At 42.1% G+C, this 25678-nt stretch overlaps 1 protein-coding gene across 1 annotated transcript in view; it reads left to right on the plus strand.

Annotated features, from left to right (window-relative positions):
- The window catches only part of OTUD7A (OTU deubiquitinase 7A), a 313826-nt gene that overhangs the window by 287415 nt on the left and 733 nt on the right, over nucleotides 1-25678 (plus strand). The window contains exons 12-14 of the mRNA XM_045285688.1: nucleotides 21888-22002; nucleotides 22196-22280; nucleotides 24949-25643. Of these exons, the coding sequence (XP_045141623.1) occupies nucleotides 21888-22002; nucleotides 22196-22280; nucleotides 24949-25643 (895 nt within the window). The remainder of the gene's footprint in view (nucleotides 1-21887; nucleotides 22003-22195; nucleotides 22281-24948; nucleotides 25644-25678) is intronic.

The raw sequence follows: 25678 nt of genomic DNA on the forward strand, positions 1-25678 counted from the left end.
GCTGGGTAGCACCATTTGAAAGGCTCTAGTTGAGTCCTGGCGGCGTAGTGGGTTACACATTCGGCTACTAATCTCAAGGGCAGCAGTTCGAAACCACCAACTGCTCCTTGGGAGAAAGAGGAAGTTTTCTATTGAAAAGAGTTTCAGTCTTGTAAATCAACAGGTACATTTCTACCCTGCCCTATAGGGTCGATGGTAATCAGAACCAACCGATGGTAGTGAGTTTGTTTGTTTCTTGTTTGAAGTTAGGCAAGGGGAACACTTGAAGGCAGGATGGGGGATGGCGCACGTGGTGAGCTGTTGCTCAGCAAATCGGGCTGGGCCTTCACCCTGTAAGCTCTGTATCTGGAAGACTCAAGCAGTTTATATTGCACAAATCCTTGCAATACAACACAAGAATCATGGGAGACAAGAGGGCCTGCATGGCCTGGAGAAGCAACACTAAAGGTACTGCTCAGAGAAGGTGGTACTTCCCAGCCCAGGCCCACAGGGCCACTGAAGTAACGAGAAGAAGGTCTCTGTAGGAGCCAACGTTTTCTCTAGGAGGCTACAAATTAGAAGGCAATGCTCAGTGGAAGGGAAGGAGAGGATATACTTTATGGGAAGAGCCTAAGAATCTATTTATAAAGAAGAATCTATTACCTTTCCAGGGAGTTCTCCTCAGTGAATCTTCAATTTCTTTAAGTCTCTGTTAGTGTACATTAATCTGGCTTCTAGTGTATGTGCCCATGCCCCTGCACCGCCAAGTGCTCCGAGTTTCTAGAGATCTCTTACAATTGATGTTGATTTTTTTTAAAGTAATATTCTGCAAGTTCTAGTTGGTCCTATTCCTCAGCAAGTGTTTCAAACAAACTTAACTCCATAGCTCCAATCAAGGAGGGAGGTGTCCTGCTGATTGGCCCAGAAGAAAGTCACCAGATGAAGGCTCATGAGATAGAGAGCAGGACTGCTAGTCACATTGCCAAGGGTCTGAAATTCTCCCAAACACCAGAGAACCTCAGAACCGGACCGAGCCTAGTAAAGACAGCTGCCCTGGGTCAATGGGGGCAGAACACAGCTAACAGACAGGCTAGGCTTGATCTCCGCTCGACATGCATCTTTTCTGAGCCGCATGAGAAGCATGGCTGTCCTGTGCTGACCTTCCCAGGGGACTGGTGTTAAAGGGTAGGACATTCGGTTTACTGACTGAATGTTTGAAGCCATTAGTCAGTGGTCATGAACAGAGAAAGATCACTCCTGTAGCAAAGGTAGAGAGACCCAGCAGGATAGCTGGATTCTGCACTGAGGCTTGCCCCGTGACAAAGAAACCTGGCTGTGCAGTCAGGGTGCGATGTAACAATGATGAGAAATACAGCCTTCCTCTAGTTCCTAAAGGTTTCCTCCCCGCTCCCACTACCATGACTCGAATTCTATCTTGCAAGACTGGCTAGACCAGAGGAGGTACACTGGTACAGATAGGAACTGAAAATACGGGGAATCCAGGACGGATGAGCCCCATAGGACCAGTGGTGTGAGTGGCAAAACAGGGAGGGTAAAGGGAGAATGGGCAGGGAAGAGGGAATCAATTACATGGAACTGTGTGTGACCTCCTCCCTGGGGGACAGACAACCAAAAAGTGGATGAAGGGAGACGTCGGACAGGGCAAGATATGACAAAATACCCATTTATAACCTATCAAGGGCTCATGCGGGAGGGGGGAGCGGGGAGGGAGGGGAAAAATGAGGACCTAATATCGGGGGTTTAAATGGAGAGAAAATATTTTGAGAAACGATGTACAAATGCGCTTTACACAATTGATGTCTGTATGGATTGGGATAACAGTTGTATGAGCCCCTAATAAAATGTTAAAAAAGAAAAAAGGAAAAAAACAAACAAACAAAAAAACAACAACAACAAAAATAAATAAATAAAAAGAAACCTGGCTGTGGACCCAGGATACTCACTTAAATGTCCCTTTCCTCCTAAGCTGGCCTCAGTTTTCTCTTTCCTGAAAGAACACCAGAATCCCTGATAAGAACTTTTTGCAAAATTAAATAGAGCGTACTTGGAGAGACAGGCAGTTTTGTATAGTTACTTTTGCTGAAAGAATGGTTGAGGCTTAAAGACGCTTTCTGGAAATGCTACTTCCCAACACAGACAACTGTGACTCCACCTCCTAGGTCTTCTTCAGAGGCACCCTCCCCTCCGTGGGGATGCGGGCCCAGCCCCTCGGGAGTTAGACAAATGGGCTCCCAGGCCCTCATGTCTGTGAACAGTCACTAGGGTCTCTCCAGAACTCAGGGCTACCTGGAGACTTTCCATAATGACCACTTAATAAATGTGCAAAAAGCAATTAATCAGAGAAAGAGAACTCTTCAATAGTTAATTAAAACATGGACTCATAGGACTCTCAAAATCATCTTGCTTACATAATGCTTCCTGGGCGTAGGTGCTGAACTACATACTTCCTACTTCGCAGGGATTAGCTCATTAAACCCTCCCAACTTTTACCCACACGCCACAGGTAAGAAACTGCAGAAGAGGGGCTTCTCCCAGAAGTGTTCACTACAGTGAAAAGCTGCTAGTGCAGGTTGGTAGATAGTGTAGCTCCCAAAAGGGTGAAGATGAGAAACACTCTTTTTCATGCTGGAATTGGTAATCCAAGATAAAGGTTGGCTTGCATAAAACAGCATTTCACAACTGGTGATTCATGGGCTTTCAGGGTTTGAGAAGGTACAAAAAAATTCACCTGTTTCTATTCCTAAAAAAGCAATACAGAATGTAATTATTTAAATAGTTTTTCCTGCCTAAATTCACACAGTGTAGAAGACTGGGTGTATGCATTGGACCACCCTGGGACCATATGCTTGCTACCTTTTCTTAGAGTCTTATTCAGGCAGGAACTTAAAAGACATACTGGTTACAGACAGGCCAAGATAACTGACTTAACCGGAACATAGAAAACATTTACTCAACCATCCCAACAGGGTCAGATTTCTAAAATCCTCCTTCTGGTGTGGCCAGGAATTCTGACCATATGCCGTTCCATGCATGGCATTCTCCTTGTGTGTCTCTTTTCTTCAATTAAGATATCAGTCACATTGATATATTATTTCATCTTAATTGGATTATATCTGCAAAGTCTCTTTTTTCCAAATATGGTCACCTTTCAGAGGTACTATGACATTGGTCCTGCAGAGGAAAGTCAGGCCCAGCTTCTCAGCACCAGGTTGTCATCCACAGGTTTGTAAGGGGCCTGAGATTAGCTGAGTTCACACACATTCACAAGCACACGGCAGCACAAGAAGTTATATGAGAGTTTATTTAACACAGGGTCACTTCAAGAGTTGAAGTGGGGCCCCCTCGAGAAGTGAGGAGGATACTAAGCATAGATAAGATATGCCTCCTCGCCTGGAGCCCTGAGAGCATAGTGGGTTCTTCTAGGTGAGGTGGGAGACTAGGGGGATGTTGTCTAGGGGAAGCCTTTTAGTTTTTAAATGGTACATTCAAAAGGGAATGGGACCTCGGATGGCTTAATGGTTATGCGTTTGGCTGCAATCGGAAAGGTCCACAGTTCGAAACTACCAGCGGCTCCATGGGAGAAAGACCCAACTTTCTACTTTGGTAACTAGGTAGGTACAGTCTCAGACACCCACAGAGGCAGTGCTACCCTGTCCTTTAGGGTCACTATGAGTTGGGATTGACTCAATAGCAGTGAGTTCAAAGGGGAGGGAGGCTGCTGCTCTTTTGATGGTCAGACTACTTTCTGATTAGTTCCTAAGTGCATCCTTACAAGGAGCCCTAATGGTGTAGTGGTTATATGTTGGGCTGCTATCCGCATGGTCAGCAGTTTGAAACCACCAGCACCTCTGCAGGAGAAAGACTGAGCTTTTTCCTCCTGTAAACAGTTACAGTGTTAGAAACCCACAGAGGGTCACTATGAGTCAGCATTGACTTAATGACAGTGAGTAGAGTATGTTCATCCTTGGGTCTCTTACACAATTCTCTCTCATTTATCTCAGGTAACAATTCTGCATCAAAATCTCTACGACATATCACAGGATATAAATCTGGGTGAGATGTTTTAGACTGCCCACTCAGCCGGCTCTCAGGAGAGTTGAAACCTTTACCAGGCTTGTTATCTCGAGGCCCATCGTTTGTCCTCCTAACCTGCAGCTGTTCACCCCCTTAGCAGATAGAATATTCATTCTTTAGCAAGCAGTGTTCCTTCCCTTGGCAGACAGAAGTTCCTGTCCTATCCTTATCAGTACCAGGAATTAAAATGACAACCCACCACAATGCCGACCTCACGGACTGTCAACGCAGGAGTCCAGAGCATTTCCAAAGGGACTGCCAGAAGGTAGGGCCCTGGAAAAGAAACCTAGAAACCTTGGTTTAGTTACGCACTGAGGACACTGCTACTCAGTAGTGGCACTGAACTCCTGCCCTCCATTCAGGTGGCCCTTCCAGCAGAAAGACCCTGCAGATATCCTGTCTCAGGGCCTGCTTCAGTGCTGCTTCTTCCACTGACCGACTGTCTTAGTGCAGCTATAACAGAAATATCACAACAGCGTTACTTTAACAGTTCAGGAGGCTAGAAGTCCAAATTCAGGATATCAATCTTAGGGGAAGGCTTTCCCTGTCAGTTCTAAGAAGGATCTCCTTTCACCATCTGTGGGACATATTATCCCTTGGAGATCTCTGTGTCTTGGCATCTATCTGCCCCTGAGTCTAGGAAATTTTCAGCACAGGGATTCGGGGTCTAAATAACATGCTCTGCTCCCTATTCGTTTTTGGTGATACTGAGGTCTTTCTTTGCTTGATCCGTTCTCTTTTATCTCTTGTAAGATAAAAGGTGATGCATTCCACACCCAGGGAAACTCCCCTTACCTTATATCTGGAATATAACCTGAACAAGAGTATTGCATCTCATTTTAATTGCCTTATAACTGATTGGCTGATTCTATCAGCCAATTGCAATATGGAAGATGATTATATCAATACATGGATGCCAGATGACATCACTGCATAGTGATCATACCACTGAGAATCATGTCCCAATCAGGTTAAGATGTATTTGTGGGGAACACATGACACCCACTGCTCGTCAGCCTGCTGGGGACACCAGCTGACACCCTCCTTGTTTTACTTCTCTTACTTTATATCCATAGGTTTAATGCTTTTCTCATGCTCCACACTATAATCTACCAAACCATATAGTGTATTGATCACTACATGGGACTTACACTCGTATCTACTTACATCTGTTATCTATCTGACATCCTAGTATATCGTTCATTTTTTTCCAGGGTTGAATCACCTGGATCCTGGATCCCATTCTTCCATTTTCTCAATTCTGTTATTTGTAGAATATATTCTCTAATTGCTTCTTAAGAAAGTATGCACATGAGGCAAGTTTTCACGTTTAAAAATATCATTTTTGTGTCTTTAAACATTGTTAATATTTTCACTGGTTATAGGGTTATAGTTTCCCTTCAGATGTTGAAAGCTTTGCTGTTCTATCTCCATCTAGGGCTGCTGCTGCTGAGAAATCCAGTTCCATTCTGATTCCTGATCTTTGTTTGTAACCTGTTTTCTTCTTAGGAAGATTCTAGAATATCATTATCCCTGGTGTTCTGAAATCTCAGACGACTCTAGCCTTGGTATGAGTATAACATTATCATTTATTGTCCTCAATGTTCATGGAGCCCCTTACATCTATGGGCTCATATTCTCCAGCTCATAAATATTCCCTTGTATTATATTTTTGATAAATTTATATCCCCCATTTTCTTTCTTTCTTTGACCTCAACTGCTTGAGTGCAGGAGTGCTCTAAATCTTGCATCTCTTCTACTTTATAAAAATTTTATTGGCACATAATTCACCAATCATACAACTCCAATAGTTCAATAATATTAAGAAGAATTGTGTACTGGTATTAATCCCCATACAGAGTCAACAGAGCCCACTGTGAGCAAACTGGGTGAGCAAACCGTGTAGGGGAAAAGCTCATGGGATGCAGCTCAAGGTGGAACTGTACTTGCAGAGACTCCTCATACCAACAGTGTCTGGGTGCTGGATCATTGGAAAAATTGATGATAATAGTGCACTTAACTTAGACCCCAGGGGGATGATTGACAATGTTGTACTTTTTGTTCATTTAGATTTTTGCTGTCCTGCTTGTAGCTTTTTTTTGTTTTTCTTGTGTTGTGTTTTTTTCTTTGCTGGTTGGCCCACTGCTGTTGATGTAGTTGGTCTTTTAGGGTTTTGGTTTTGTCACATTAAGACAGCCAGAGTAAACCTGAGTTGTACATAACCCATGGACAAGCAGATGGAGCCTGGGTTCCTACTTAACTCTAGCCCCAATTCAAGAAGTTAGTTCTGCTAACATGGTCCTGCACAATACTCACCTTCATGAAAGGATCACTGAAGATAAGGGTGCTGTAGCAAAGTGTAGTGAGCAAAGTATATGGTGCCTGACTATCAATCAAAATAGTGTCTGAGGTCTTAAAGGCTTGTATCCAAACAAGCAGCCATCTAAGCAAGGAGTCAACTAAGTCCACACAGAAGAAGCACACCAGCTTGTGTGATCCAAGGAGGACAACTAAAAAATTCAAATATGGCAAAGGGAAAAGTATCATAGCTAAAATTATGAACACCCAAACTGTAGAAGGCTAAAGAGGGGAGCCCAAAATCCATCTGGACAGTCTCTATTCAAATTAAGTTGCTGGCAAATCCCCTCTATCCACAGGCAAGAGTCTCAAACACCTATCAGGCAGAGACCATTGTAATCTTGACTATGCTGAATCAAACTCTGTGGTTGGCCAAGTGACCTCCCTGTAGACCCAACCTGAATTGGTTCTGGTGCAAGTATCTCTTACTTGTTCCATGTCAGAAATTTCTTCCTTGGTTTTTGAATGTTTGTAAGGGTCTTTTTTCTTTCGTATGCATTTATACATTGTTCTTTATATTATTATTACTTTAACTTTACCATATTATTTCAGTTATCCTTTTTATTGCTACTGTTGGGTTTCCCAGTTTGCGAAGCACAGAAGGAGTGGAAGCATAGTGATAATAACTGATGCAAGGGTCTATGGGGGATGCAGGGGTGGGATGGGTGATAGGGAGGGGAAGGGGGTTTCAGTAGTAAACAAGGAAGGTGGGATGGGGGAGGGAACACTAGCACTGTTTATGATTACACAAGCCATTTTAAAGGCAATTTAACTATAGTGGTAATGATTGTACAATTCTTTTTTTTTAACTTTTAACAGTTTTATTGACATATAATTCACATATCATGTAATTCAATGGTATAAACATATTTTTAAAAGAGTTGTGCAATCATCACCACAATCAATTTTCGGACATTTTCTTCTTTCATGTACTCATTATTAATATTTCTGCATTTTCCCCAAACCTCCCTTGCCATAAAACTAAGAAATTATTAATCCAGTTACTGTTTCTATAGATATATCTGTCTAGATGTCATACAAGGAAAAACATAATCAGACAAACAAACCCAACAACATGATTGTGTGATTCTTGATATGATTGAACAATTAAACTATTAAATTGTATGATATGTGGACTAGGTGCTAATAAAGCTGTTGGGGAAAAAAGTTTTTTAAAAGAATTATAAAATGCTTGTTTGACAATAAGTCTCTAAGACCCCAGATGCTATTCTTCCTGATAGTCTGGCATCATAGTTTCTTCATCACACTTTACTAAGCCCCCATATCTTCAGTGATCTCTTCAGGAGGCTGAGCATCAAGTAGGACCATGTTATATGAAGTAATTGTTCTTTAATTGGGGCTATAATTAAATGGGAGCCACAAATCCATTCATATATCTATGGTTTATATGTATCTGGGGTTCACCTTAGAGACATCATTGACATTTTATGTTAGAGAATATTACCAATCATCCCCCGGGACATAAGGTAATTCTATTATTAGTGTCATTAATTTAGCCAATGGTTTATTAACTGAATTATTATTCCTGATGTTCTGAAATCTCAGGAGGTGCTAGTCTTGGTGTGAGCATATCATATCATTCATTGTCTTCCTTGTTCTTGGAGCCCTTTACATCTGTGGACTCCAGCTTATCAATATTTCCTTGTATTGTATGTTTGATAAATTTCTGTCCTCTGTTTACTTTGCTCTTTCTTTATTTAGCTCAAACTGCTTAATGTGGAACTGTTCTAAATCTTGCATCTCTGCTTCATATTTTCTGTGTGCTTCTCATTTTTTTCCACCAAAAGATGTACTTACACCTCCATCTATTCTTAAAAATACCAGTTTTCAAATTAATTTTTAATATTTTATTCTTATGTTATTAATGTAACTTATTCTTAAATTTTTCTATGGGTAGGATGTTATTTTAAAGTTTTCTTCATTTGTTTATATTATCAAAAGTTCTTCTGAAATAATTATCTGCTTAGTTCATTTTACCCTTTCATCTTCTGGACTTTCTTGATCTGTGTAAAGATTTTTGGTTATGCATTCAGAATTAGCAAGGAGGTCCAATTGTTGACTGGAAGTTGCATGAACTCAGATAGTTACAGATTCTATAGGTAATCAAGACCAAGGCCTGGCTACTGGAATTCTCTGAAAAATGTCCAGGCATAGGGTGGGAGGCTCATCTTCTCCACACACACACTGAATCTCTGACATGTCATAGACCTTTGGTCATGGAAATGGTGTAGCTTCTTGTGAGGCTCCCCAGCGGCATGGATTTTCTTCATTCTTGCTACTATTTTACCTGCCACCTTCCTCTTAAGGTCTTCTGAATGTTGTCATATTTCCTTAAATTTTGTCAAAAGATTTATCTATCCATGTCTTACTTATTTCTCTATTTGTTCTTGTGGATTTCCAACATTTTTGTGCTCTTATTGTAGTTTTATCAGCATTTTCTATGGAAGAGTAGTTAAGCCATGTAGCCAGCCAGAAGAGTAGAAACCATCCACTTCGTGGAAGGAAGCACTGTCCACTTCACTGGACCTACACAGGCCAGACATACTCACCTTCCTAATCTGTGTTGTCCATACATTGTGGATCAGAACTAGTTTCTCTGAATTCAGAAAGTATTTAACATAGTTAAAAAAAATAAAGAATAAAAAAGTTGTTTTTTAAAATCTCCATGAACTTTATGGTTTTAAAAAATATGCTTTTTTAAAAAAAAACAGCTTTATTGACATATAATTCATATACCATACAATTCAGCAATTTAAACATATTTAAAAGAGGTATACAAGCATCACCATAATCAAAACATTTTCTTCATTCTTTACACATTAGGTCCCTTTACTCCCCAGCCTCTCCCGCCATAACCCTAATTACTGTCTCTATAGATTTGCCTATACTAGATTTCATATGTAGAAAACCAAACAAAAACCCTAACAACAACAACAACAACAAAATAAGACACATAAAAACCAGTAAACACAAGAACAAATTAAAGATGGGTCAAAAGGGAAAACAAGTGATAATGTTAATTTTGGGGTTTTTTTGTTTGAATCACAAGGTAAATTTATTTTGAGACTCCTAGAAGGAAGAAATCCTTAACAGCCAGTAAGGCCAGCCTTGAGATTTATTGCCTCATATGCATAAAAAGCACTTTTAAAGTACCGGCACATATAGGAGATTCTAGGGAACTTATACTTCCATAGTTAAAGCCTCAAACACTCAAGGGGCCAGTTCAATCCTGTCCTGTAGGGTCTCTATGAGTCAGCATGGACTTGACAGTGAGTTTGGTTTTGTTGTGATCCTTTGGAATAGCAAAGTGTTCTGGAAAATGTAGTCTCAAGATGCATAGACTGTCCAAATCTCCATCTTCACTCCCTCCTTTGCCCTGTCCCATTTCCCCACTGAGAGAATTCATACACATAATTATTTATGGGATCAGTGATGGAGATCTTTCCATCTGTAGCTATTTCCTGTTTAAATGGGGTAAGCAGTACCATCACCCTGCCTATATCAGTAGAAACATTTCCTAATATATGCTATATGAAGAGAAGCAAGCTTTCTCAGATGGATCCTTGACAGGTATAGATTTGTTTGTGGTCTGCAAGTCAGGTTTCCTCACAATTGACTGGGTTTGTTGTTTTAGAAATTTCTGCAATAGTTGCACCAAAGGTTGTCCCAGGAGACATTCTCCGTCATAGTGAGACAAAAGGAAAGAGGGTGAGGAACAGATTGACATCTATCAACGTTGTGTGCCCAAGAACAATACACGACTAAAAACACGTATTATCATGTTTCTCCTGCCCCTATTTTACTCTCAAAGATTCTTAATGGAAGTTTTATTATAAAAACAGTCAGGAAGGGGTTGGTTGGTCTCACAGGCTTGCATGGAAGGACAGAGGAAAATAACTCCTCTTTCCTATACATTCTGGCTCTAAGGATACTTTTAGGCCAAGCTTTCTCCTTCACGTGTCTGTAGTTGTACATGTGTGTCTTTCTTCATTTCTCTCTTTCTGTAAGCACACAAGATCTCCTCGCCTTTTCTACTATTTTTCCTGTCCATTTGTGTAATTTAGTGGTTCAAAATAAGTGTTTAGAGAAGTACCGATGATAGCTTTTGGACTAATTCAAGGCATAGGATGGAGACAGGGCTCTGTGTGCAGGCTGCATCTTTCTTTAGAACAAGAAAGTGCCTTGTTTGCTTCTGGCACTGGCACATTCCTCCTCTTGATTCAAGGTTGAAGATAACACACTGAAAATTAGCCTGGATTTTAGCTAGGCTAAGACGGCAGCCATAGCTCACAGTGCTGGTTTTCCACTGGACATCATCTCATTTGTAGACGTAGTGTGGTTCGGTTTATAACCATTACCTTGGTCCAAGACATCTTTTTCCTCTACTGCATGTGAGGGAGCAGTGAAAGATAAGATAATGAGTGAAATACAGATAAAATCATTACTATCCTTTATTAAGTTGGTATACCTCATGAGCCTATTCCTCATGATAGTTATGCAAACAAGTCTTCTGCCTCTAGGGTTATTGTAGTTGGTAGCTATGGGGCTCATTGTCTAATTCTGGGTAGGGCTTGTTCCACTTTCCTGTCTTATTTATCTATGTGCTGCAAAAAAGTGTTGGTTATTGCATAGGCTCTATCTTCCTAGGCTAGTAAAAATTAAGTCCAAAGCTGCTATTTGTTCAGGAATACTTTAGTCAAAGAGCTTAGGCATCACTGCTTTGCTCCTGTTCTTATCGTGATTGATAACTTTTTCAAACACTGTTCCAAATTCAATGATAGCATAACAAGATATTAAAGCTTTCAAAGATGATCACTCCTAACTTGAATATTGGACTGAAGGGTTTCTTTTGTTATGTTGTTTTAGTTCTCATTTGTTTCAGGAAATTTTTTTAGTTCAATCCTTATAGCATAAATTACCCTGTAGTGTTTAAGCAATGGGTTGTTCAATTTCAATGTATTTCATTGTTTTACCCCTGCTCTTCCTAATGTTGATTTCTAACTTTATATTATTGTGATCTCACAAAATAGATTGTGTAATTTGATTATTTTAAAATTTATTAAGGCTTGCTTTGTGTCCTAATGGTCTATATGGTCTATTCTTGAGAATGTTGCATGTGCACTGGAAAATAATATATACTGGGCTATTTTGGGGCGGGGTGCTCAACATAAATCTAGGAGATCATTTGGTTAATTGTATTGTTTAATTCTTCTATCTTTTTCACTGAAATTATTTCCAGATATTCTATCCTTCCTTGAGAGTGATGTACTGATGTCTCCTGCTATAACTCGTGTATTGTCTTATTCTTCTCTTTAGTTCTGTAAGAGTTTGATTAATCTTTGTTGCGGCCATGTATGTTTATTATACTTACGTCTTCTGGTTCTATTGTCCCTGTAATCATTATATAAAGCCCTTCTCTGCCTCTCACGCTTGATTTTCCCTTGAAGTCCATTTTATCAGAGATTTATATTGTCATTAGCTTGATTCCCCCCTGCCCACATCTTTAGATTTTTTAGCCTAATTTTGTCTCTGTGCCTAAGGTGTGTTCTAGTAAGCAGTGGGTTCTGTTTATTGAACAATCTAGCTCTGTCTGTCTCTTGACTGGTGTGTTTAATCTATTAAAATTCAGTGTCATCACTGGTATGGGTGTGTTTGTTGCTATCATTATGGTATCTGGGCTTTTTTGTGTGTGGAGAAGGTGTTGTTATTAGTTTATGTTTTCCTTCTATTTTTCTGAACAGAGTTCCTTTTGTTTGTGAAGTTCCTTGTCACTTTTTCCTTTTCCCCCGTTTTATGGTGGTTTTAAATTTTTCTGTATTGTTAAGGATTTCCCCTTTTCTTTAAGGTTACTCTCTTTTTATTTTCTTCCTATATTTAAAGCACTCTTTTCTTTCTTGTGAACTACTTGTTTTTCTATTCAAATACTTTAACCTATACTTTCCCCCTGTTTTCTTTTATTTATCTTCATTGTAAGTTGATATATCTGTCTCCCAATTTGCAGCCTTCTAATTTTGGATACTGTTTTAGGTATTCAAAATAAGAAAAAATTATTTCCGGGTGATGTCGTCTTATATATTAATCTCAAGTCTGTTTGCTGCTGTTGTTGATTTTCTGTTCAAAAGACTCTCCTTTGTTGTTGTTTTTGTAATCATGGTCTTGCTTTTACAAATTCCTTTAATTTCTCTGTCTCTGAAGATACTCTTATTTCTCCCTCATATTTGACAGATAATTGTGTTGTACAGAATATTCTTCCAGTGTTTTATATACGTTATTACATTGTCTTCCTATCTGCAGGGTTTCTGCTGAAAAATCTGAACCTATTTTATTGGTTTTCCTTTGTAGGTGACTTTCTTTTTAAAAATTTCCCCTACCAATTTTCAGGATTCTCAGTTGTTCTTGATATTGCAGATTTTGTTTACAATATGTCATAATGTTTTTCTTTTAGGGTCTATTGTGTTTAGGGTTTCTTGGCTTATTGAATAGTTATTTTCTCCACTTTTATGTTATCCGAGAATTTTTCTTCCAAGATTTCTTATACTATTTTCTCTGTGGATCCTTTTGTTTCTTCATGTTCCTGAATCCACAGGAGATGCAAGTTATTCCTCTTGATAATGTCTCACGGAATTCTTAGGCTTCTTCAGGCTTTTTTGCTCTTTTTGTTGATTGTTATGCTCTTGGATTAGAGTCCAGAGATTTATCTTCAAGCTCACTAGTTCAGCTTTCTATATATTCAATTCTATTACTGTGCTCTTTTAAAATGTGGCCTAATTTATCTCCTGGATTTCTATTTGATGTTGTTGTAAGGTTTCTAGTTTTTCTATTTTTCTGTAGCATTTTTGATATTTTTTCTCCGTACATTGAAAAGTGCCTGAATATCATTCTTCTGAATTCTTTCCCTGTTAGTTACAGAGCCTTTTCTTCCTCAGAAATGTCTGTTGGATGTGAATGTTGTTTGTTTATCCCTGTTTCACATGCAAACGCATGCATGTGTGCGTTTTAATGTGGACCAAAATCGACTGCAGTTTCCATGGAATTGCATGCAGCTATGAGGTGTGGGAAACTAAGTTGTATGGAAATAGTCAACTCCCTCAAGTAGTGCAGGGAAGGAATAATGGGGGGGGGGGGACCAATACGAGTTATAAAGAAGAAAAAGAAATAAAAAGTAAAAAAAAAGAAGAAGAAGAAGAGAGAGATTTTAAAAGGCTATTTAAACAACAACAAGCTACACTTTTTGGGTGGGTTCTACCCTCAGCCTGGAGTTTTATAGCTGGTGTCAGCAGGAGTGCTGGCAAGTCGCCACAAGAATGATGTGGTGCAGTGGCACCATGTGAACAGAGCAGCTTCACATGAAAAGTCAAATGCCATGAGCCAGGAGAGTGGTTACTTGTCATGTGGCATGTGAGCAGATCTGCCCTTCCTTCCCTTTTTTCTGTCTACACCCACAAGCTCTGGAGTGTGGAGGCAACAGTTCACTTAGCTTTTAAGTTGTCTGCTAAGATCCCAGACATGTGTGTGTCTAAGTGGCCAACTTGACCAGGACATTCTAAATTGTGGGGTTTTTTTGTAAGCAGGATTATTGATGAGTATAGCTTTCCTATCCAAGCATATACTCTTTGCCTCTTATTGGGGCATTTAATCCATTTATATTCATTGTCATTATTAATAGATATGAATTTATTGTTGTCATTGTTGCTGTGTGTATTTTGGTGTTGTTATTGCTATCATTGTTCTTTGAAAATTCCTGTACTGAGTTACTCTTATGTGTTCTCTTGTCATTTTTTCTTTTGCTGTTATTTTATGGTTTACTAGCTTTTTGTGGTTTCCCCTTTTTTATTTAATTAGCTTTGTCCATTTTCTTGGAAGTTAACTTGTTATTTATAATTGTCTTCCTAAGTTTAAAAGTTTTCTTTCTTTGAGTTACTCGACTTCTTGGTTCAAATGCTTTGCCACTACATTTTGCCTCTTCCTCTATTTTCTTTGTAATTGATGGAATCTCTGGCTCTTTATTTTCAGGTTTATGAGTTTGTTGCACTTGTGGACAACTTTAAATTATTTTATTTCTGGATTGTGGCATCTTTTATTTTCATCTCAGGATGATGTCTGCTACTGTTGATTCTCTGTCCAAAACAAAACAAAATACCCTTTTGTAAGGTTGGTCTTGTTTTTATAATTTTTTTTCATTTCTCTTTACCTGAAAATTCCTTTAGTATATATGAAAAATAATTTTGCTGGATATATTTTTGGTTGGCCATATACCTTACTTCGGGATTTTATATATGGCAATCCATTGCCTTCTTGTCCACATGATTTCTGCTGAGAAAACTGAGCTTATGATTATTGTTTTCCTTAGTAACTAACTTCTCTTTTTCCCAAGCTGCTCTCAGAATTCCTTCATTTTCCTTGATATTTAAACATTTAATTTTGATATGTCATCATTGTTTTCCTTCAGCTTTCTAAATGGTATTTTCTCCTCTTTTATGGTGTTAGGGAAGTTTTCTCCCAGTAGTCCGTGGTCTATTTTCCTTATGCATGTTTTTGTTTCTTCTTTGTTTTAGAACACCAAGGAAGCATACGTTATTTTCCTGATTGTGTTCACATTATTCTTAAGACTTTCTTTAGATTTTTTCCCCTTAGATTGCTTTCAAAAGAGTTGTCTTCAAACTCACTAATTTGGCCTTCCATTGATTCAGTTCTATTGCATTGCTCTTTCATAGTGTTTTATAATTCTAATACCTAGTATTAATCTTCTAGACTTCTATTTTGAGTTTTCATGTGGTTTCTAATTTTTCATTAATTTTGTCAGATTACTCTTGCAATGGTGTGTTAGTCTGGGTAAACTAGAGAAACAAAATTCATAGACACTCATATTTTATGAGAGCGTTTTATATAATGGGTAAGTGTACATTAAGAAAGCATCCCAACCCAGTGCTCTCCACGCCCATAAGTTCAACATTAGTCTATATGTCTGACACCAATCTACAAAGTCCTCCTCAATCTCACAAAACACACCTAATGATGCTGAATGCAGGAAGAAAGCTGAATCAATAAGCATCTTGTTGAATAAGCTGAATCAATAAGTATCAGCTGAATCATGTAAGCATCTCAGCGGTGGCAGGGCTCTCCACGTGGCTTCTCCAGCACCCAGTGCTGCATCAGGGTAGGTCCATGTGGCTTCTCCTCAGGGATATCTCACAGGAAGTGAGTCTTGCCAGCTGAGGCAGAGAACTAGCTAAGGCAGCCACACACTGGTCCAACCAAGAGACAAGAAAGGAGAGGCTCGCTGAGCCATTTATCACTCTACCCTTCAATTAATCCCACATGTGTTCATGGCCAGGTTGGCACAATAAACTTTAACTACCACAAATGATTTCTTGAATTCTTCAACAGATTTTTTTTTGTTTCTTTGCAATGACTCTTTTGAACTTTTGCTCTATCCATTGAATGTATATGACAATTATTCTTCTGAACTCCTTTTCTGGTATCCTTCCTCAGAAAGGTCTTTTGAATTTGTCTATTGGTCTTTTATTTGTACTATTCCTTATTTCTTCATTTAAAATGAGACGGTCTGTTGTCTCTGAGATATTGTGATGTAACAGCTCAAGGTGGGAGAATGGCTGGATCATGTCCAGACAGTTGACTCCATCAAGTGGGATAAGGAATCATAAAAATAAAACAAAAAATCAAACAACAACAATAATAAAATGTTTTCAGTAAACCTGAAAACACACATGAACGAAAACTCCTCACATACATACAAGCTTTCACACTCAAACACTTAAGCCAGCACCATCAGCTGCTTTCTTTTTCTCAGTAATAAGTGTGTGCTTAGCAAATTAGATTGTGGTTACAAGTATCAGAGGGTGTAAGTTGACAATGTTTCTGGTCAACAAAGGGCTGTGAGGAATTTGGGATGATCCCTTACTTCTTGCATCTTTCGTCTCTCCATTAGTGGTTTTTCAAATCCACAAAAGAAGGGGAAAATATAATTCAAAGAATTTGTTTAAAAAAAAACAAAAAAAAACCCTGAAAGCCAGAATTGGCACTTTCCTCAAGTCCCCAGAGCTACCTCCGACTTCTGAGGTCATTACAGGGTATAGGTAATGGTGTTATTTTTTTCCTTACAGCTAGTGTTTTATTAACCCAAAAGACGGAGGACATTAAAAGAAAACAAAAAACCCAGGTATGAGCTGTTTTCTGACAACAGGGCAGTTGAGGATATCAGAGCCCTGTGCTGGAATTGAGTGGGTAGTCCCTAGCCTCTACTGATCAGAATGATAGATGTCTGGACAGTTAAGGGGCCTTGGGAAACCCAAGAAGTTTCAATACCTTGTCAATTAACCTCTCAAGTGTCACTGACTCCAGTGGTGTGCAGTGTTCCACCTGGCCTGCTCCTTTCACAGGCTGTACTCTCAGCCCTCAATATGCAAAGAGCACAACCAACAATTAGTTTGGCCCAGCCACTGCTCTGCCCACCTGGGGGTGTGGGGAGCCAAGGCGTGCACATCTTTCTCTTGTCAGCTCTTCATTATAGGAGAAATAGTTCTGCTTCTAGTTGGCCTGGGGATACTTTGCTATTCCCCTTTCTGATTGTCAGGTGCTGGGGATTTTCCTGCACTACAGGCAAGATCATTCAGTTCCTCACCACCAGCCAGCAGAGAATTTGTCCACCAACTCGATGGCTGCATGTACAGTCTGCTCTTTGGTTTCCTTATAGGTGTGTTCAGTTCACTCACCCACTCGTCAGAGGTTCAGGGCTCCAAATTGTTCCTCCATTCAAACTTTCTGAGTCTGTTGTTCAGGGCATGAGAGTAGCAAGTTTAAGTCACCATCTTTAACCAGAACCATGTTTTTGTTATTAATGGGTGTTTACAGCTATTTCTTCTCCTTTTGCCCCACCACCGAATGAAGGTTGAAAAAGCTTTGCTCATTCCATTTCATTAATGTTAACTCTACTTTGAGGCAGTTCTTCCCTAAATGTATTTGAATGTGTAATGCTTGCGGGACTCATTTTCTGGAACTGTATCAATGTTCTAAACTAATCATGTTTTCAATTATGGTGCCTTTGCCATGAGTCATGGGAAATGGCACCCAGCTTGTGCTGGCTTCAGGGCAATGACTGTGAGCTGCATTCCGGCCAAGGTTAAAGTTTCTTTCATCAATGGAAAGTTGGCATCCACGCCTGCAGGGGTGGGGGGTGCACTATGGAGAACTGAGAAGGTTATGGTGCTACCACCAAGGCAGGAACAAGGCCCTGTGCTCCAGATGGAGCCTGGGAACCCCCTGCTCTCAAGGCGAAGCCCTTGGTGCTCAAGGAAACCAGCCTTGTGGAAGCAGTGTGACCCAGGGAGAAGCAAGAACCCAGCACTGAATACACTGCACTGGAGCAGTGGAAGGACCAGGCTGGAAGCAAGGTGCCCACTTAACCACCCTCCTGAGCTGCTAGCCAAACACTGCCTCAACCACTTGCCCACTTCCTGTCTATGAAGTGGCACCACTTGCCTCTCAGAGCACCTGGGGGGTTTCCCAGCACACTGAAGGTGCACCTGATCCCCACCTTCACAGCTACATGCCTTTCTCTTCCATCATCCACAGGCAGGCAGACAAGATGCCCTGCTCTTGGAAGTTGCAGGGGAAGCTGATGGACACACCGGATATGCTTATCTGCTGTGGTGAGGCTCTTCCAGAGGGCTCTCTGAAGGGAGTAAGTGGAGCCCCTTGAGGAGGCAGCTGCCCAAGGGCAGCTCTGGAGTCACTGTGATCACCTGCTGCTAAAGGAGCTGCTCTTCTCTGCTCCTGGGAGATCCTGTACTTACCCTTCTTCCCCAGTCGTTCTGAAATGCATTGACATTTTCTACAGGGTCCCAGAGACATTAGCAATGGTGCATTTTGTCTTGGGTTTTTGTTGTAGAGTTTTTATTGGGATTTAGGTGAAAATATACAGAGCAAGATGATTTTCCATCCAGTAATTCATACATATTTTGACATTAATTGCAATACCCACAATGTAACAACATTCCTCCACTTTCTGCCTTGTGTTGGTCATTTCCATTCATCCCTCTTTCCTATACTATCCTGACTTCTGAGCTTCCCCCTATGGCCCCAAGGCTGTTCTTTTGAGCTTGTATGGTTGACTGTTCTAAGAAGTGCTACCTCCCTGGTGTTAGTGTTCACCTTAATAGGCCTGTCTCTCCTATGACTGAAAGGTGAGCCATGAGGATGAGTTCAAGTTCACGCTTAAAGGATTTCTTAGAGCCATAGTCTCAGGTGGTCTCACCGGCCTCTAACAGACTAGGATGTTATCTTTTTTATTATTCTGAGTTTGGGTTCACCTTTTTCTCCCACTCTATCAATCCCTTTCTGAACTGTCAGCCATGGTTGCTGGGCACCGTCTAGTACTGTAGTAACCTAGTTTAGCATGAGGAACTCTACTTTGTTTTAAACTGCTTACAAGATCCTGCTATCAGCTACCCCACCCCCCTATCCCTCCTCCTGCTCCCTGCTCTTCTGACAGTCCTTGACTGTCCTGAGATGTCTCTGGACTCTGCCTGCCCAATTAGCAAGAAATGTAAATTGGCCTGTAAACACAACTGTTTCCCCTTTACTCTGCCAGCCTGATAAAAGTGTAACTGTATGAATATCCCTCCCCATAAGCCAGCCCACTACTCTTTTACTTTCTTTGACCAGGTTGGGAGTTTTCCAGGCCCTTGTCTTCTCTTGAACCAGCTATCCTAGAGGTTTTTATATTAATTGGTGTACAATTAATCTATCTTGGGTACAAATTTACCACAGTATGACAGACAGACAATGTTTTATTGACTACGACAAGGCATTATACTTTGTGGATCACAATAAACTATGGATGGCCTCAAGAAGAATGAAAATTCCAGAAAACTTCATTGTGCTCCTGAGGAACTTGTAAATGGATCAAGAGGCAGTTGTGCAAACAAAACTGGCTTAAAATCAGGAAAGGTATGTATCAGGGTTGCATCCTCTCACCGTACTTATTCAATTTGTATGCTGAGCAAATAAAGAAGTTAATGTATATGAAGAAAAGTGTGGTATCGGGATTGGAGGAAGGGCGATGAACGATCTGTGATGTGCAGGTGACACAACCTTGCTTGATGAAAGTCAGGAAGACTTGAAGCACTTGTTGGTGAAGATCAAGGATTGAAGTCATCACTATGGATTACAAGCCAACGAAAAGAAGACCAAGATCCTCAGGACTGGACCAAAAGGTAACATCATGAAATATGGAAAAAGATTAAAGTTGTCAATGATTTTGTCTTGTTTGGATCTGCAATCAGTGCTCATGGAAGCAGCAGTCAATAGGTCCAGTGATCAAAAGACGTGTTGTATTAAGTAAATCGGCTTTAGAGTATTGAAAGGGAAGATGATACTGTGAGGACTAAGTATGCCTGACCCAAACCAGTGTGTTTTCAGTTGCCTCAATACTCATGTGAAAGTTGGACACTGAATTAGGAAGATTGAAGAAGAATCCAAGAATCGATACATTTGTAGTGCTGGAGAATAATATAGAACGTGACATGGACTGCTGAAAGAACAAATCCATCTGTCTTGGAAGAAATAAAGCCAGAATGCTCCTTAGAGGCAAGGACAGCAAGCCTTTGTCTTGCATCATATGGACATATTGTCAGGGGAAACCCTAGAGAAGGACATCACACTTGGTAAAGCACAGGGAGCAAAAAGAAAGGCCCTCAAGGAGATGGACTGACACAGCAGTTGCAACGATGGACTCAAGCCCAGGAAGAATCGTGAGGCTGGCGCGGGATGGGGCAATACTTGGTTCTGTTGTGCATAGGGTTGATATGGGTCAGAACCAACTTGATGGCACCTAGCAACCTAAAAACGCCCATTTTGGGGACTGTTTCCTGACAGCTTAGATTTTCTTTACCCTCTTTGCTCTGAGTGCCGAGACCGATCGTTGCACCTATGACCACTCAGAAGCTTTTACGATGGCAGATGCTACTCAGCAGAGTAAGTTGTAGAATGTTATTTGTGTGGATTATGTGATGCCAAGTGAGCTTGATGTTCCTTGAGACTAGGGCTCTAAGCCCCCAGACTCAACAACTCATCCCCTCAAGGTACTTGAAAATTGTATAGCTTTGCCCGCTGTATCCTCTATATTCCTGGTTATATGTGAAGCATGCACATGAATGGGGATTTATAGTATTTGTTGGAAAATTCTAATATATTTTAGTACTATTTTTCCATCAGGTTTTTGAAACTCCCTTTTAAATACTTATATGGAAATATGGTCTGTCAAATTTATATGTGTTCATGAGTATAGTTCCATTCCCTAACCACACCTGTTTAGCTATCAAGTCTACATATCTATTGATATATTGTTACTACTACTGTTATTGCAGGATTGAGTAATAGTATTTATCTTTGTTGCCTTTAATTTTATGCCACTCCTACTGTCTTCCTTTGCCTTTCTCTTACTGTATTTAGCCTTTCCTTTCACCCAACTAAATACATGTCTACTCTTTAATGATTTGATCCGTCTTCCTCTCCCACTCCAGTAAGCTTCAATGTTTACATTTATTTCTGTGTAAATATTTTCTTGACTATTTCAAGTATTGTCTAATTTCATTCAGTGTAATGTTATCTAAGTTTGCTGATGTTCTGAGATGTTTTGCAGACTTTGTGAAGAATCAACACTTCTCTGAAAGGCCAACAACGTGTCTCTCATTTCAGTCTCTACTCAGATGTTCCAAGTTCAAAGGCTCCCTTGTCTCCACTAAAAATAACACTATTCCCTACCACTACAGCACCCCCTCTACTCACCACTACCTAACCTACCCACTAGCAGGTGTTCCTTTATCTTAGTGTCCTCGGTCACTTGCGTAGATTGTGGGCTTCACATCGGTAAGACCCAGGTGGATTTCCTGGACACGGAAGGCTGGGCCCAGGCCTGTCCATACATATCATAGTCACACGAATCAAACTTGTTGACTAAAGGCAAAGATGAGTTCTGGAGCAAGCAGTCATCCTTAGTTGACCCTGCTTGTACCCCACTATCATGCTCCCAAACTTTCCAAGTGACCTGGCATGATGTGCTATCTGCCTGGCCTTCCTTACTCAGAAATAGCAGGTTTGTAATCACCTTTTCTTACCCTGCTGCCTGAGTCTGTAGACATACTCAAAATGTTAGCAGACCAGGTTGACACCTCTAACTGCTCTTTGATGCCCAGAATCAATACTTAGGACGTTCTTAAAATATCCAGATTATATTTAAAACATACAGTCTTCATGTTCCATCTGGCCCAGGTATTATGTTTATACCTCTATTCCATTTACTTGAACCTGACACGTGGCCTTGGAATGCTGTTTCCCTCCTCTGTGGAATTTCTGAACCTGAGCCAAGTCACCAGCCCTTAGCAGCCTGCACCTGCATCTCTCTTCTCTTTCAGCTGTAATCCCTCTGACAGACTCGGAACACAAGCTGCTGCCTCTGCACTTTGCAGTGGATCCAGGAAAGGACTGGGAGTGGGGGAAAGATGACAACGACAATGCCCGTCTGGCCCAGTAAGGCTCTCCCTTATATTCCCTCACCAGTTTCTCCTCAACCAAGTCTCAAAGCCAGGGAGAGCTGGCAGGGTCTTGGGCTTCCTGAAGAGGGGTTGGATTGAGCCTCTTCCCTTATCCTGGAAGAGTGGATGGGGTGGGCAGGCTCAGGGCAGCTCGGGTCCTTTTCATGCATGCACTCTTCTCTTACCAGACTGATCCTGTCACTGGAAGCCAAGCTGAACCTTTTGCACAGTTACATGAATGTGACATGGATCCGGATCCCCTCCGAAACCCGGGTGAGCTTGGCATGTAGAAAGCCTGTCCAGTGGTGGAGCTGTAACCTTTTAGCACCTGGCTGGCTAGGTGCAGTGCCCACAAACATTCACGTAGGCAGGACTCACTTGCTCATGGGATTTCCCCCAGCCCCAGGCATGTTTGCAGCTGGAAGCCCCCTACTCACTGGTCCCCGTTATGCAGTCTGCCAGAATGTTGGCTTGAAGCACTCCAGTTGTACTTGGTCATGTGTGCACACGTGTGTAAGCATATGTGTTTGTGCATGTATGAGTGCCCTTACATACATGCATGCATATGAGCACACACAGGTGTGCACATGAGCTCAGAAAACCTTTTCCCCTTATTTTCTGCAAAAAGAAGAATAAGTCACACCAAGTTAGAAAAGAAACTTTAAATAAGTCACACACAACACAGGCTCTCTCTGTTTAAACAGAACATGATCCAATATGCTGCCATAAGCAAAATTAATTATAAACTGTGTGTGTATCCTCAACAAACTAGGGAACCAACAACCTGATTACACAGTATGTTAGGACAGAGGGGTACGGGCATGGGGTGGGGGGTGGGGGGAGATAAAGCAGATCTCAGGAAGGTCTGTGTCACCACAGCTTCCAAATATTGAGACAAGTCTACTTTAATTATTTGGCAACTGATGCTTCCATATTGTTAGTAATAAACTTACAGGGAAAGGGATGGGTTTGTGACAAACACTTTCAAATAATCGACTTAACTCATAAAGTAGGGTATACCAGTGACAGTAAAACTGACTCTGTTGCACGATGACCCTATGTATGTGGGAGAACTGTGCTCTCTAGGGTTTCCAAGAGATGAGTTTTCAGAATTAAACTGCCAAACCTTTCTTCTGAGGTGTTTCTGGGTGAGCTTGAACTTCTAATCTTTTGGTTGGCAGCTGAATATATTAATCATGCGCACTACCCAGGGGCTCTAACGTGAGCTCCCCTGCGTTGTTAAAGGCATGACTGGAGGCCAGGGAAGAGCATATGCATGTCCGATCAAAGCCCCACACATGCTTGGCACTGTGCGCCCATAGTTCAGATGTAAAGTAAATATTCTTCATAGGGCTCCGAGAGACAGGTACTAATATCCTCATTTTATTCGTGGGGAGACGGAAGCACAGTGGTTGGCCTAGGTCACACAGCCAGTCAGTGCCAGATCTGGTTCCTGGGTCCTGCCTCTTAACCTTCATACCCGCCTGGTCGTCCTAGTGCCTGGCAAGTGTTTTATCTGTAGTGATGTGGAGGATCCTCTCTGGCAGCCATGGAGGATATGCTGACAGTAACTCTAGACCTGAAAAGAAGAGCTGTCAATCTGACACCCAACCTTGGAAGCCCCTTCGTCAGTGGTAGGTTCCAAGCAGAGCATCCTGGCCGGTCCCCTGCGGTCAGTGCTCATCCCTCACATCTCTAGCACACACCCCTTCCATGTACACACTCATGCACTTTTTGTCCATGGCAAGTCAATTTGACCTTGGTAGCTCTTTCCAAACCCCTAAAAGGATGGGCATGGTAAAGAAGGAATTGTATTGGTGGGAGTCTTGTCCCCCCCTTTGCTCCTGCGTCACCTGGCAACGGGAGGCTTATACTCTCTTGGAACTGTTTGTACTTGCTGAGAGCCAGGAACAGTGGAAATAAGATTGGAGAGCAGTGAGCCATCTCCCAGGCTTTTCCTCTGGGATAAAGAAAGCCCATTCCAGAGTGAGTACCTGTGCATACTAGATACAGCTACTGACATGGGTCCCCACCCTGCACCCTAGGACACTGGGTCAGAATGCTCTGCCCTCCTTTATCAGGTCTCCCCACACACCAGACACTGGTCCTGACCATAGTCTCCTAGCAGCTTTGCTCTCCTCTGGCTAGCTTACATTAACAGTGTGTGTTCACAGAGGTGTTTCCTCCAAGCACCCCAGAATGGCCTTTTCTCAAAATAGTACCATCTGTCCTGCACAGTCTGTCCTGTTTCAGAATCTCTCACAAGTTAGCACTCTACATTGCCAGCTTGAGAGAGGAAGCCCTAAATTGCTTTGTCATCATTAAATCGAGGGGCTGTTTACATCATGAACCAACTAATGAGGCTTTGGGGCAAGCTTTCTCTTCTCTTCCTGGCGCGAGCAGAGGAAAAACCTTTCTAGGAGAGACACCTTATGCAAGAGGATTTCTTCAGCCGAAGGTTCCCATCGTTGTTTAGGGGCCAGCCTGAGATGGTATCTAATTAGACGGCAGCCTTGCCTGAACTAGATGTCTGGGGACAGTAATGTTCTCTAACATGGAATGGAGGCCTGGGTTTTGGGTCAGTAGCTATCGGCACCTTGCTCCCACTCAGATTCAGAGCATGTGCCAGACGAACAGCAACCCGAGTTCGCCAAAGACATAGCAGAAATCCGGCCCACTTCTAACAACATGACCACCAACCGCTTAGAAGCCCCTACCAGCCTAGTCTAACATTTTGTTATTGCAGCAGACCAGTACCAGGTCCAGGCTGCCCTTTGCCCTGACAAGTGGCCCTTCCCAGACTTGCAGAAACCAGAGCAGCGAGACCAAAGGACCTATAGCTAGGCTCAGCGAGACAGGGCTGGTGTGGTCTTTAAAGGAACTATTTGTTTATAGCTCTCTCCTGCTCTGATTCCCTCCCACCCTGACTGTGTTCTCACAGGCTCCTCTGGCACAGCCCGAATCCCCCACGGCCTCAGCAGGCGAGGACGTGCAGTCTCTGGCCGACTCACTGGACTCCGACCGAGATTCTGTGTGCAGCAACTCCAACAGCAATAATGGGAAGAACGGCAAGGACAAAGAGAAGGAGAAGCAGCGCAAGGAGAAGGAGAAGACGCGCGCGGACTCCGTAGCCAACAAGCTGGGTAGCTTCAGCAAGACACTGGGCATCAAGTTGAAAAAAAACATGGGCGGCCTGGGCGGCCTGGTGCACGGCAAGATGGGCCGCGCCAACTCCACCAATGGCAAGCACACGGACGCGCCTGACCGTGGCAAGGAGAAGAAGACCAAATCGCGAAAGGGCAGCAAGGAGGAGGCAGGCACGGCGGCCAGCACGTCGCCGCAGGAAAAAAGCCTGCCCTCGCCCACGGACAAGGCGGCAGGCACACCTGCGGCCGACCGCAGCGGAGGGCCCCGCGGCGACGTCTGGAAGTACAGCACCGACGTGAAGCTGAGCCTCAACATCCTGCGGGCCGCCATGCAGGGCGAGCGCAAGTTCATCTTCGCGGGCCTGCTGCTCACCAGCCACCGGCACCAGTTCCACGAGGAGATGATCGGCTACTACCTGACGAGCGCGCAGGAGCGCTTCAGCGCCGAGCAGGAGCAGCGGCGCAAGGACGCCTCCTCCGGAGCCAAGCGGCCCCCACGCCGCCCGGAGGCCGAGGGCGGCCCGG

The sequence above is a fragment of the Echinops telfairi genome, unplaced genomic scaffold (genome assembly GCF_000313985.2).
Source record: "Echinops telfairi isolate 266 unplaced genomic scaffold, ASM31398v2 ScPeMD7_7475;HRSCAF=8513, whole genome shotgun sequence".
Taxonomy (NCBI): Eukaryota; Metazoa; Chordata; class Mammalia; order Afrosoricida; family Tenrecidae; genus Echinops; species Echinops telfairi.